Source organism: Electrophorus electricus, chromosome 1 (assembly GCF_041902795.1).
Source record: "Electrophorus electricus isolate QZ-2024a chromosome 1, ASM4190279v1, whole genome shotgun sequence".
Lineage (NCBI taxonomy): Eukaryota > Metazoa > Chordata > Actinopteri > Gymnotiformes > Gymnotidae > Electrophorus > Electrophorus electricus.
Window position 1 is genome coordinate 41,697,915 of NC_137497.1, and position 13,741 is coordinate 41,711,655.

Consider the following 13,741-nt stretch of genomic DNA (forward strand, 5'->3'; position numbering starts at 1 on the left):
TGATGTTGTGTCTGATGTTGCTGTGTCTGATGATGTTGTGTCTGATGATGCTGTCTGATCATGTTGTGTCTGATGTGTCTGATGTTGCTGTGTCTGATGTTGGTGTCTGATCATGTTGCATCTGATGATGCTGTCTGCCATTCCTGAATGCTGCTAGCGTTAGAGATTCATGGTGGTATCAGCTTTTTAAAACAATTCAGAGCAAGAGAATTTCTTAGCTTCTACAGCATAGTGTAGTCTCTCTCTCGCTCTGTGTGTGTTTGTGTGTGTATGTTCACAATTATAACATAGTATCCTAACCTTGGATTGCATCAACATTTCTGTGGTGCCACTTTTGTGCAAAAAGAGGTTATCAGAAATAACCGAACCATATGGGCCCTTCAAGCATGGAGCAGACGGCATGACTCTGGAACTCTGGCTCCTTTTGGCTGCAGTCCAGCTGTTTTCCTCAGAATCTTCGGAGCTTACGCAAACTGCATCGAGCAGTGAATGACAAACACCAGGCCGTCGGCACACGCGTTCAGGAGATGGCGCGTCTCGGTGCCAGTGGCCTGGATCAAATCCTGGGAGAGCTTGCTCAAGCGTGAACATGTGAGGGGCACTGATAAACCACAATATCTTGAGTTAAACGTATCTACACCCAAGGCTTTGTTTCTCAGCCTCCCCTTTTAGCAGCAGAGACAATAGCGGCGGAAATAATTAGGTCGCTAATAGGGATTATCAGACCAATGGCTCAGAACTAGTGCAAGTAAACTGACAATGAACACACTGCAGTGGACTGAAGGCAACACCACGGTGGGGGTCACTCTCAGCTGATCTCTGCCAGTTGTGTTAAAAAAAAAAAACAATAAAAAAAACCTCCAGACTTCCCAGCTGGTGAGGGGCAAAGCACAGAAGGAATATTAAGTGAAGCCAGACAAATTGCATGCTCGAAATGCATTACAGATGGGGTGAATAGCAGAAGAACCAATCTCCCTTATACCTGAGATATGCCTGCAATCATTCGAGTCCCGCATGCAGTGTCGGAGAGCCCTGTAGGACCCCTAGACAGCTGACACTAGCCAGTAATACAGGGGGAGTCGTGCAGGACTCTTCGAGAATGCTCTTCGAGGATGATTTGGCCACACGCCTCCATGGAGCTTTCGTCCAACAGCCAGCAATTAAAGGGGAATATGCCGAAAATTGCGTATCAGAAGCTGAGTCTGTGCAGGGCACATCCCGCAGTGGGTTTCTCCTGTGTTGCACTGTCATTACTCCAAATAGTAGAACTCGGTGAGCTCTAAGGAGAAGGGGGTTCAGACTTCATAGCATGGATGCTCAAATTGGATTTGCTCTTTTATGACCTGGTATGATTCAATTTGTAGACATTTGGTCAGTAAAGGAAACGCCCCAGTCCATGTATGAAGTCAAAATTCGAAATGTCTGGTTCAGTGTTGCCATTTGCTTGGTGGACGTCCAGCAAAATCGAAGATAAAAACAGGTTCTCAGAGGCTCGGCTAGCTTATAGCCAAATGTTAAAGGTGACGAAAGGAAATCAGATTTGTGTGCCTGTTCAAACAAAGCCTTCGACCTCCGTAGAGATTTGGATTTTGGAAAGACTCTTTTCATTGAGAAGTGTGGGTGTATGTGTGTTAACTTAGGATGTCAGAATACAGAATGTTCCATGTCTAGCCCCAAACAAACTGAACCTTTCATTTCAGCTCATTCAGAGCACAGAGGATGGAGTCACTTTGTCTGAGGTGTTAAAGATTGAGTGCAAATTGATTGTGAGATTGGTCGTCTTTTTCTTCCAAGATCTATATTCTGTCAAGGCCTTTGTTTGAATTTTGAATTCTAGCCAACAGCACACAGTGTATTTCTTCACAGTGTTTTGTGCTATGGCCCCTTTACCAACGCGTATTGAACAGGCTGCATCCATACAGTAAAATCTGAATAAAAACATGGCAATTTTTAGGATATAGTTTATTGATATGGACTGGAAGAGCAAAACTGTGGTAGCTCAGTGGTTAAGGTACTTGACTTGTAATTGGAAGGTTGCTGGTTCAAATCCCACCGCTGTTGGGCCCCTGAACAAAGCCCTTAACCCTCAAGTTGTACTCAGTCATAACTGTAAGTCACTTTGGATAAAAGCATCAGCTAAATGCCATAAACGTGTGTACACTCTTTTGTAGTGATCAAATGTTCCTGTTTTGTCGCCATGAGGACAAATCCTTTAGAGAAAAGAGAAAGATTTCCTTATGGTTGTTGGGGTAAGCATTGGGTTTATATACAGGCTCAGGACTGTATGTTGTCAATAATGCATAGGCCAAGCACTATAAAAACAGTTACATGGGTAGGCGTGGAGTGCTGGACAACACACTAGTCCTCCAATATGTATATCCCTTGATTTTTAAATGCCTAACTTATGCATTTATCCTGCATTGCCCCTGTTATAGTCCCCTGTGAGCTGTTCCTTGCGGCCCTGGCGACCCACGCGTCGTCCGCGTTTTCCGCAGGGCATCAGGCTCGGCTGCATCCGTGCAGGGGCCGGGGCTCATCCCGTAAGAAACAAGACAGGGAGCTGGCTTTCGCGATGAGGCCTCCTCAGCCTGAGGAGCGAAAAAGGGAGGTTGGGTGGACGGTGCGACGGAGGGGGAGGTGGAGGTCATCTCTGCCATGGCATAATCCGTGAGCTGACTGCGTGATCGTGTATGAGAGTGCTCTCCGTGGAGGGGGCTAATGTGATCCTGCCATGGCTAAAATTCCAGACATGGCTGTCGGATTCCTGTGGTCTCTGGCGCGCGCTGTCTGATGGGGGCTAACGAGGGGACCTGCTCACTTTCAAGTTCCTACAGCATCTCGAGCTTTTCTTCTTTTTCTTCCCCTCTTCCCTTTGTTGTGGGGTGACCCAACATCTGCTATCCCGAGGATACACAGTAGCGGCTTCTGAAGCTGGGAGGGTTTCTGAACCCTTCCAGTACCAGAACATGTAGACTGGGGCATCGTACTGCACAAGAGCCGTTCTTCCCTCAACCGGTGAACCAGTGCCTCCTCAATTAAACCCAGCACGGCAGACTGTGATTCATTTCAGCCAACACGGACTCCAGCGTAGCCCCAGGAATCCAGTCATTAATATTCTGCCACAGATTTAATTCAATGTCTAGTGATCTCTGAGCTCCTCATTGCAATATTCCAAGATTTCCAGCTGAGGGTGGCTTTCTTCTGTGCGTCCCTACATCCTCACTGTGCCTGTGAGCCTCCGCTCCCGGGCTGAAAATGCAGGACGTGCCGCGCATGCAACTGTTTCGGCTGCATGCTAAGCTCCGCGGAGCAGCCACCGTGGTGGGGAGAAGGGCCGCCCTCCAGGGCAATGGCGTTTTTATTATTTTTATTTTTTTGCAGCTGTACGCAGGTAAATTAGAGCAGCCAAGGTTACTGATGGACTGTTAATGCTGACAGCTCTGGGGAACGTGGCAACTGCCCCTTAATTATCCTGCTTTAAGCATGCATTATAGAGGGTCCTTTAAGATGTCTGAACTGACAAGCTAAGTAGGTGAATGCTCTCCAGTATGGCCTCCTGGCCTCTGTGTGTGTGGGCATGCACATGGCTAGGTTCATTTTGGGGGGAGTTTGTGTCGGTGTCTGTATTTGTGCAAAAGTGTGTGCGCATGAATTTGTTTGTGTCTATGTGTGCAGGTCTATTTACATGGCTCTGCAGAAGAATACCAAGTGGTTCTGACTGTTATGGAGTTGATAAGTCTCAGTAGGGGCTGATATTGAATAAGTCACAGGGGTCAAGCCTGCAATTACTGAGGAGCATTCGAGGTCATGGGTCCCACTTGTCTGAGATAGGCACGGCGACTGGCGTGATGGGGGCCAGCAGTGGCCCAAGGCTTGAGGGACCCCATACCCTATGTCCTGGTTAACACGTCACTCCAAGCCTTGCTTCTAAAAATGCACACACAGGACAGTGCAGTGATGTGAATGCCTGTTCCAATCAGTGACTCAGCTCTCAACATGTAGCTCTAAAACAGAGACTTGCCAGTGTTTTCACAATCAGCCAGTGTTAGTTATACTATGACTTATAATTTTTGCATGCCTCTAGCATAAATTGTTCACCGAAGTCCTACTTTGTCCTCTAATTAACAACATTTTTGATTTTCATTTAATAAATACTTGTCCTGGTGCACTCTGCTACCACCCCAGTGCCCCATGGCACATAAACACAGCTAGCAGCAATGGAATTGGACCCTCACAGTAAACACATCCTAGGATGCACACAGTTGAGAGTCAAATAACTGTCCTACCTTTGGGACCCAACACACTCACAAATGATACATCACTGCTTCCTCGATGCTGAGTCAGCACTTCCAGTAAGAAATCTTCAGTCCTGGTCCTCAAAGCCTGGGTACTGCTGATTTTACTGCTGATTTTCTCACAAGTGTTGTTACAACTTTTACAAACAGTTAAATTAACCGCCAGTGATTAGAAAACAGATTGGAAAGCAGGACTGATTTAAACTGGAGGGCTCAAAGTGAGAACCTTCATCCTGACTGAGGAGGAGCACACCTCACTCCACTTGTTTAAACTCTCAGTCTTCAAACTGTTGATTAGCTATATTGACTGTTACTTGGTTGGAACAAAAACTTGCTGCCAAGATGGTCCTTTGTGGATAAGACTGCCCGCCCCGTCTTAGAGCCCATATGAGTTTAACTCACATTGGTGAAGAATTCATTCACAAGGATTGTTTGTGGATAGTCTAATTCTATTTTTTCTTGCTGTTAGGGTGTTAAGATGCAGTGTTGAAACTGTGCCAGTCACAAAGGCAGGGAGAACAGTCAGGTGACTGGTGGAAAGAGCAGAGCTTGGGTCATGTGACCTTTTGTGAGCAAAGGATGCGAGTCAAGTTAGATTTGTGCATCGAGAGACTTATGACATCCTTCCAACTCTGTAAATACCTCGGAGAATGGGTAGGTGAAGATGCAAGTTGTACATTTGGAGTAGTTGGGACGCTGAAGCACATTTCATATGGTTAGTATGTCACAAGTACATGAATACATAATCGGGGGCTTATCTCATTAACATGTTTATTCAATAAGAAGTGCATAGAACTGATACAACTACAGCAGTCAGGTTTGTGCGAGAGGGCCAGTGTATTGGAGAGCGAGCACAGGCTATAAATATGGGTAGAGAAGTTGAAGCATGTGATTGGAAATTGGCAGTGGATGTGCGTAAAAAGAAAACTACAGATCCCACAGTGCATTGCTTTTACTGTGCTGAGGCCGGATGTGGTGTACCCCATAAAATAAACTATCCGTTTATTTTCAGAGTTAACAATTCCAGGTGCGGACGCAGATGATGAAGCGGAGGTGAGAAAACGTGGGCGTCAGGCGTGCATAAGCCCAGGACAGATAGGTGCTGGGGGATTTGTAGCTCAGTCTGCCACATCCTTGCTTGTGGAATTTAGTTTTCGAGGCTGGAAGTGGAGGGTAGCTGTGAAGGAATGATGTGGAACAGCTGAAAAGGTCTGTCTGGTTATGGGCGAAAGGAGCACAATCTTGAGAAAATCGTGGTATAATGGTGGAATGGCTGAAGTGTTCTGAGTTTCAGGCCCATTCTCATGTCTAGAATCACATAGATGATACTGGCGGCATCAAGCATAGTTCCTGTGTATGGCCTTAGTCACCAGTGAGGCTAGTATGAATCTGCTGTGTGGCATGGTGGGTAAAATCCACATGGAACTGGAGGCACTGGGCACACATTAACGGTGCCAGCGGCACCTTCGTTGCTGGGGAGGCCAATGTGGCTCTTAGGGGTTAGGGAGTGACTGGCTGCATGGGAGCAGTGTCGTGGGTAAACACAGGGACATGAACTCAGTGTTTGTTGTTGGCGTAGTCCGTAAAGCCCACACGGAACCGGTGGCACTGAACACGCATTAACCATGTCAGTTGGGCTGGGAACAAGCGCTAGTCACCAGGGAGGACAGTGTGGGTTTACATCTAAAGAGGTTTTGTATGTGGTTTAAATGTTAGCTTGGAGGGGCCAGGGCCGGGACTCTTGGCCTTGCTGTTGAGCCTTCTGGTGTCGTGGGCTTATTTCAGTGAAGCACTGATGAAAGGAGGTGCCTGCCAGTTGACCCCTGTGAAGAGCTTGTGATGTTGTGCTCTCTAGTGTGAAGTGAGTGGACTGGGAAACTATGTGAAACTAATGGTTTGGTACAAGCTATCTGACATGTTATCCGATATATAATTACAGTCGGCAGTGTCTTTAGGCTTTTCGCAAGCTTGTTTGTCTTCCGTGACTTGACAGTGACTTGTTTTCTATAGGTTAAAAGCCGGATATCTTGCTGGTAAACACGACCTAGGATCAGCCATTGTGTAGCTTGTGTTGCCCTCCGAGTCTCATTATCAGCTGGCACTGTCTTGCAGGAAGAGTGATCAGAGCAGGTGAGCACACCTATGCGCTCAACTTAAGCTGGGCTCATAATTAGTGTCAGCAGAAGGTCAGATGCAGGGTGTGCCCTTTGTCTTCATAACATCACACCACTTTCCTCAGATAGCTGCTCGGGGGGTCACTGGCCCATGCACTTGTCTGGATGAGTCATTGTTATCTGTGTGTGTGTTGGGACTCTCTTCTTGAACTACAGGTAAACGGAAGCGTCCCTGGATGCTCCGCGTCTTGTCTGAGTATTCCAGTGTTCACAGAACACATATGCACCATCTAACAAAATCCCGGCTGAGGTTCATACCGTCTTTTGGTCAACGTTTTCTTTTGCATAAACAAGTTTTCTTTTTTGCAAAACACTATTTTCACCCTGGATGTGTGTGTGTTTATCAAAATCTATATATTTTTTTCACACAATAGTTAACGGCCTCTTTGCAAACTTTGGAAATATTGATTGGATTGTGCTTTGTGGCAGCGTGTGCATAGCTAAATGTAAAAATGAAAGGTAAAAATGAAGATCTTGGGAGAATCTCCTGATATCGAGCTCTGCTGAAGAAGGAACGTCCCAGTAAACGGATATATACAACACTGCAGTCACAGTCGGAATCGTTCCTTTTATTTTCTTGACATTTTAACGAATGCGATAAGGAACAGCTTAGGGTCAAGACTTCCTCTACAGGGCCAACAGCAAGAGCTACGGTGACAATGGTTGGTCAATGACTCCCATTAGGAGAGAACAATAAATTTACTCGCACATCCGCCTGATGAGTGTATCCCTTCTAGTGCTGCAGTAATGGGTAGTTTGTGGCAAAGCTGATTTGAAAATGAAAAGACAATTGTGTTAAATTATAGACAAGCATATGACTGGTCACTGTAAACTGCAGTGATTGTGCCTATAAACACTGGTAATAGGATAATTGCCTGAGGGTTAATTACACTTGAGTTTTATATTTGAACTTTCTCGGTACATGTAGCCTTCAAAGAGGACTTAATGCTTTATGTAGCCAGAATGACTGTGCATATTGGAGTCCCCACATCCCATTGGGACGTCCCCATGGCAGTGTGTAGAAAAAATGAAAACAGGCTTTCCGAGCGTCTAACTGGATTATGCTGCTTTAAGACTTGCATGTGGCTTCATCCTATGATGCATTGCTCCTGTCTTAAGTCAGTGGAGATGGGAGATGGTTTGGCTGGACTTCACGCTCTACTGTGGCTTATGGCCATCAGCCCTGTCCTGCAGAGTTGGCAGACCTGGGTCCTGGGTCTACCCCGATTTAATGTACGTGCTCCAGTTCAACAGCTAATTACCAGCCCTTTCATCTGCTCAGTCAGGGAAGTAACACAGCGGCCCTGCAGAGACGATGCCTGACGCCCCACGCTCTGGAACAGGGGCCTGAGCAGTCTGAGATCCTGCTAACACCCCTGCTGGGGGTTTTCACTCTACGGTTCTGGTGCCTTGGTTGGAGGCTGATGATGATGTTGTTTGTTGTTGCTGCTGCTACCATTGTGGAATGTTTGCCCACAGCACAATAGCTGTCTCTGGTCTGCACATCTGAACGCATGAAAGATGGCCAATTGCAAGGTTTCTTTTAGGCAATGAAAGAAGAATGCAGTTGCATACAACTATTACCAAAAGTAAAGATAAACTCTAAGTTTATATATCGCTTTTTAAATTTCCAGTATAGTATCAGTTAAGTGTTATTCTGAAACGCAACCATAGACTAAGACTTTATAAGACAGAGAAATACAAACATGCTTTCATTAAATCAGTGAAACCAGTAACAGGAAAAAGGCAAGGAGACAAAACGGACAATATCGACTCCTAGAACAACTGAATATTCTTAGAAAAATCGAATAAATTGCCTGTTTACTGAGGTATGTCTTAAATTGTTTTTAAAGCTAGTAAATAAGGATCTTTAATGAACAGCTGGAGGAGAGAATTCCTTTTACACTGCAGAGAAACAAAAGGATCCATCTGCACGTTTATGTTTCACTTCTGGAAAATTCAGTAAGTCTGCACTAATGGTTTTAATCATGATTTGGAATCGAACCTGCCCTGAGTTATTAGACCACTGAGAGCTTTAAAAAAACTACTAAAACTTTTTAATTCTACGGGATTTCACAAAACTCCATAATAATTCATTTTCTCCAGTAAAAATTACCAGTCTTAAATGAAATGCAATATACTTTGGAGAGTAGAGTTGCCATACTGTGTGCTCCAGAGACCAGTTGAACACTATAGGTGGTAATTTAATATGGGTAATTTTTCTGCTCTGAACTTGCAGACAATTTTTTACAGGGGAAAAAAAAACCAACTTGAACAATCATTTTAAATGAGACAGAAATCTACTGTGGTGTGTGTGTGTGTGTGTGTGTCGTGTGTGTGGTGTGGGCAGGGGGAATGCTTGAGGAATTCTAACAGTCTACTACTCTCTGTTTGGGTCAGTTTCGAAATAAAGGATTTTAAATGAGGTCCGTAATTATGGAAGCCTGTCATGGAGGCTGGCCGCCTGTCAAAGACGCAGCTGCTTTGAGATCTGTCCAGGTTAGTTCAAAGAGCTCCGAGTTTGGTTTGCACTGGAAGGTGAGGAGAACCTTTTAGAACAAACTGATGGAATGTAAAGAGGACAGTCTGTGCAGAGAAGCACTGCCTTGCCAAAGCTCCTGAAGGTATGTTTGTCTTGCGCTCTCCAAGGAATATATTTGTGGTGCTTGCATACAAATCAGACCTTTGTTTCAGACTTGCTAATTAAAGCCAAAAGATTCCACCACCCGCCTAGCCGTGTTTGAACAGCCCTACGTGGGCGAGAGCATTTTCAGTGGGGGGATTCAATCAGCCCCACAATCAATATGGCCTCACGCTGAAATGTCTCGCAATCACATGCAATTTAGATGAACCGAAGCAATTTTGCCTAATGTCTGTTTTTATACCCATGTCTTATAAATGAACATTATAACATCACTTGCTCTGGCTTTAACCCATGACGCAAAGTCTTGTAACTTTGCCTTGTGGGTTATGCTGTTCACGGCCATTACACTGTTCTAAGGGAGAAAGAAACCAGGCCTGGTGGGTCAGTGAGCTAACAGGAACTAAGAGGAGTCTGGCTTGCTGGCGAGAAATAAAAATGCTTATGACAACAATATCATAAAGATTCCATCCGTTTCCAGTCCTTAATCACTTTGCCTGAACCAGCTCCGTGAAAAGCTAGCTGTAAAATCCGTGGGAAATATTTAACAGCCCAAGACATTCTCTCAAGAGTAATAAAAATCAACGTGCCAAATACAATGTTTGGAAAGACAGCCACTTGGCTACTGTTGGTACTGTTTGTTAATTGAATACTACAGCAGAGAGTGTGCAAGGTCTGTTGTTCTTCTTGAGGAAGAAGCCAGTGATGATGGATGAGGAAAGCAGATGGACAGTCACTTGGCTGAGGTGAAAAAAAATATTCTCTGTAAGTAAAAGAATCTTTTTTTTTTCAGTAAGTTGTTTTTTCATTCTTGACAAACTTCTTGCATCTCCCTGTTTTGTATATAATCTCTAGTGTCTCAAGTTCACATATAACATCCACAATAACCTTTACAGCTGTTAAAATTTCACTTAAACTAAAATCTTTTTAGCACAGTGGTTTTGACTAGTTATCCAAGCTAATTGGACCTGTCCTATCAACCCCACCCCACCCCCCACCCCCTGGTCTCCCATAAATAATTTCAGCATGGACACAGTAAAGTCAACATGTGCTCAATCAGGCCAGTCCCTTCAGCTGAGCCTCCAGTGAGCCAAGCTGGAGTGATTTATTAGGTGAATTAACGTGGAGAGCACTGTGCCTTTCTTCTGCATTGCTGTCACATACAGGCCCTGCATATCAGCAAAGTGGAGATTTAAAAATGTTGGAACCACCCTGTGACGTGAGACCCAGAGTACGAGACCTGGGGCTGAGCTAGTATGCACAGAATCCGGGACATTAACCGGAACAGGGCCAGCCAATCACCAGAAGGCCTGCCATGCTAACTTGTTCTATTAAGTTTAGTAGCGAAAGTGAAGTTTCGTATAGCCTACCTGTTACTAATCTCCATAAATAGTGGGTTTTCTTAGCAGGAGGCTAAATACAACCATAAACAATCTTCTCGGTGTTGTGTGCACCTGTTTTCTTCTGAAAGGTTTGATCGCTGACTAATAATCACTGTTAAAGAAAACGCACGGGATGCAGTGAGATGCAAATTGACTGCTGTGAGCGGCTTGGAGCAGCAGGGAGCAGGAGGATCAGTGCTTCCAGACGCATGAAATGCAGCACTCGCACCTCCATGGTTGGCTCAGGGGAGTCAAAAGTGTCGGTTATTAACCTGGCAGAATGTGGGTGGCCGCCAAGGCCGCCAAACGGGCTCTGCTGATGAACTTCAGTCATGGACACTGTCTTCCTCAAGCCCAGCTCTCCAGGTGGCAAGTAAGAAGGCAGAGTTAGCCAAAAAGGCAAAGTGATGGCGCCCCTGGTAGGGCAGCTTGGATGAGTGGCATGCACAGACCAACATGAAGGAGAGTTGCATGTCGTACCGTGATGGAAGTGGAAGTGTATGGAAAGGGAAATACACTGGTGCTGGGAGGGAAATCTCAGCGAGGCTCTTACTGAAACGCTTTGAGCTGCGTCCTTTGATTACCTCATGGTCAGACCATGGATAGAATTTGAGTATTCAGGAAGGCTTTTCTCAGATTAATGAAATGAACGAAAAGCTATAATCATACATTATGGCATTTCGTGTTTTCTCTTGTTTGTTTGTTTATGGTGGTTTGTTTGCTTATGTATTTTGTACTTCTAGCCCTCAGCATTGATCCCTGTATTTCAACAGTATTCTAGTTCAATGGTGTCTTGGACTCTAATTTACTGTACTAGCTTGGATGTATTCTATGAGTAAATGACACAGCATTTTTGTAAGTCCCTCTGGATAAAAGCGTCTGCTAAATGTTGTAAATGTTTTGAGCTGTACATGTTTTGAGCGACTTCCGTAGGTTTTCAAACATGATGGCCATTTTGCATATTGCATACTGGGTGCATTTTTTTTTTCACTTACCGATGGTCTTATTTGTTCCACTAACCTGTGACGATCCCTGATGAATCACAGTGATCAATAGGTTAGAAACCCAGCGCTGTACAGAGTCTCCACAAGGCATGCGGGTCAAAGCAGTGAGTTGGTTTTCAGTGTATAAAAGTTCTCTCCTCAGTTTTGGTGTGGGTGTTTGCATGCTGATGATGTTAGTGACACTCCAGGTAACTTAACATGCTGATCTCTGAAACAAGTGAAATAACAAGCCTAAAATGACAAACCAGGAAACTAGAACATGCATGTATTAATTCAGTAATTAATTTCTTAGCCTAATGCGAGAAGTGAATGCTTGAGTGCTCCACCAGCTTCCAGTTTAGCCTCAATGTCCTACCATTCCCTCGCGTTGCAATCTAAAAAACCTACAACAGTAGCTTGCGTCTCCGGCTTGATTTATTCAGCACCATGGACAGCTCCTAATTGCCCTCCGTGCACTCTGGCTGTGTTCGCGCTCTAGTTTTTATGTTTACTATTTTTTAAAAATCTGTATGTTATGACACGATTTTCCTCCATTTCTCTGATGTTCCGCGGAACATTGACTATCTACACGTCACAACTTCCATTTGGGTTTATCCGCCTCCCGAATTCTGTCACCGTGTGACGCGCAACTGTGTGTTTGCGCGCGCGCGCGTGTGTCTGCGTGTGTGCGTGTGTGTGTGTGTGTGTGTGTGTGTGTGTGTGTGAGAGAGAGAGAGAGAGGGGGGGGGGGGGGCGCTGAACTGGGAGCAGTATAACCCATAGATGGCAGAAGACTGCCTCTAAAACCGCACAGTTCTTGGTACATTTTTAATGTGGGACTGGATTTCCATCTTAAGTGGACTTTCTAGAATATACTTCAAAATGCAGCGATGAAAAGTTGCATGGTTGTTGCACATATCACGCACTGCACGCTCGAAGCTCGTGGGGTTTTTTTGGCGGATTCACGGACGAAAATATGTTGCGCGCTGCGGGAACTTGTGTTCATGCTCGGATGAGTGGAACCTTTTTAATGGGTGGAAATCAAACCCCTTCGCTGTTGTTTCCGAGCATTTGGTTAAACATTCATTAAAACGGCAGTCATTGCTGTCAGGTGGTTTGCCTACCGAGTGGGAAGAAAGTGACGAACGGCGTAAAGAGGCTCCAGAAGAGTACAGAGTCTACTTTGTGCCCCTGTCGGCGAGATGGTTGAGTCCTCGTCAAGGTTGCTGGACTATCCTAAAAATCCCTGTAACGTTCCTCATACCGAGAAGTGACCGCTCGCTAGCCGCCCAGCCGCGCGCTGCCCCTTTGCGCGAGGAATATTCATTTCTTTAGGACACTTGAGAATATGAAAACAGTTTCTAGTGACGGATATGCCGCCGTATGGAACGGATTTTTAGTCGTTTCCAACAGAGGATGTATCAAATGTGGTCGGACGAATTCCCATAACGCTAAAACAATGAGGATTAAAGCGGGATTTCTCGCTTGGAATCTAATCTTTTCCTTGGCGTTCACGTGCGTGCATGGTAAGTGGACGAGGTCTCCTGATTCCGCTCGTTTCGTAAGGAGGTGCGGTGCTGCTCGTGCGTGGACGCGCTGCAGAGGACGCAAGGTTTCGCTGAGGAGTTGAGGAGCCCAATTCGCAGGGAAGATTCGGCACTCAATGCAGTCTTTGAGTGAGGGTGCTTAATAAACATGCGTTTGGAGGGATATAGCCAAGAATTTAAATCAACTAGGGTCACATTTATGTCTTAACAGCTCTAAATTAAGATGATCTTTGGTCCTGGCGAGCCAACGCGTCATTTATTAGGGTGCTTTCTGTCACTAGGTACCCTGTTATAAGGAATAAACACAAACAGCGTTGGTTTGTCTTCGGTACCATTGATTTGGGGGTATTGCTCGGGCACTACTGCATTAACACTTTGTGTTCAGGATATAAGCTGCTGCGCGATGTTTCAGCGACCTCGATAGTGATTTACTGTGTTAATAACCATATTCCCTTTGAGAAGCCAAATAGTTCCATGTGGATTAAATTGTGTAATGTGTTTGGTGCGTTTTGTCTACTGTTGTAAAGGGTTGTACAAAAAGGTTTGCTAAGTGTAAGTTAAGCGTACTGTCCATTTTCTAAAGTTTGCATTACAATATATTACTGATTACTTTAGATTACTGTCTATCACACAAGGGTGCTGGTAGACTTCATTTCCAAAATACGCAATTAATCTGCCATGTTAGAAGCAAGAAACGGTCTTTTAACGGAAAAAAGAAC

At 45.0% G+C, this 13,741-nt stretch overlaps 1 protein-coding gene across 4 annotated transcripts in view; it reads left to right on the plus strand.

Annotated features, from left to right (window-relative positions):
* Nucleotides 1-12,433: 12,433 nt before the first annotated feature.
* The window catches only part of csmd3a (CUB and Sushi multiple domains 3a), a 149,349-nt gene continuing 148,041 nt past the window's right edge, over nucleotides 12,434-13,741 (plus strand). For 3 of the 4 annotated variants that reach the window (XM_081720292.1, XM_035526376.2, XM_081720293.1), the window contains exon 1: nucleotides 12,437-13,001. In XM_081720292.1, the coding sequence (XP_081576418.1) occupies nucleotides 12,824-13,001 (178 nt within the window). In that variant the 5' untranslated portion in view covers nucleotides 12,437-12,823. Of the gene's footprint in view, nucleotides 13,002-13,741 lie in introns of all 4 variants that reach the window. The other variant, XR_014125183.1, reaches the window with a different exon arrangement.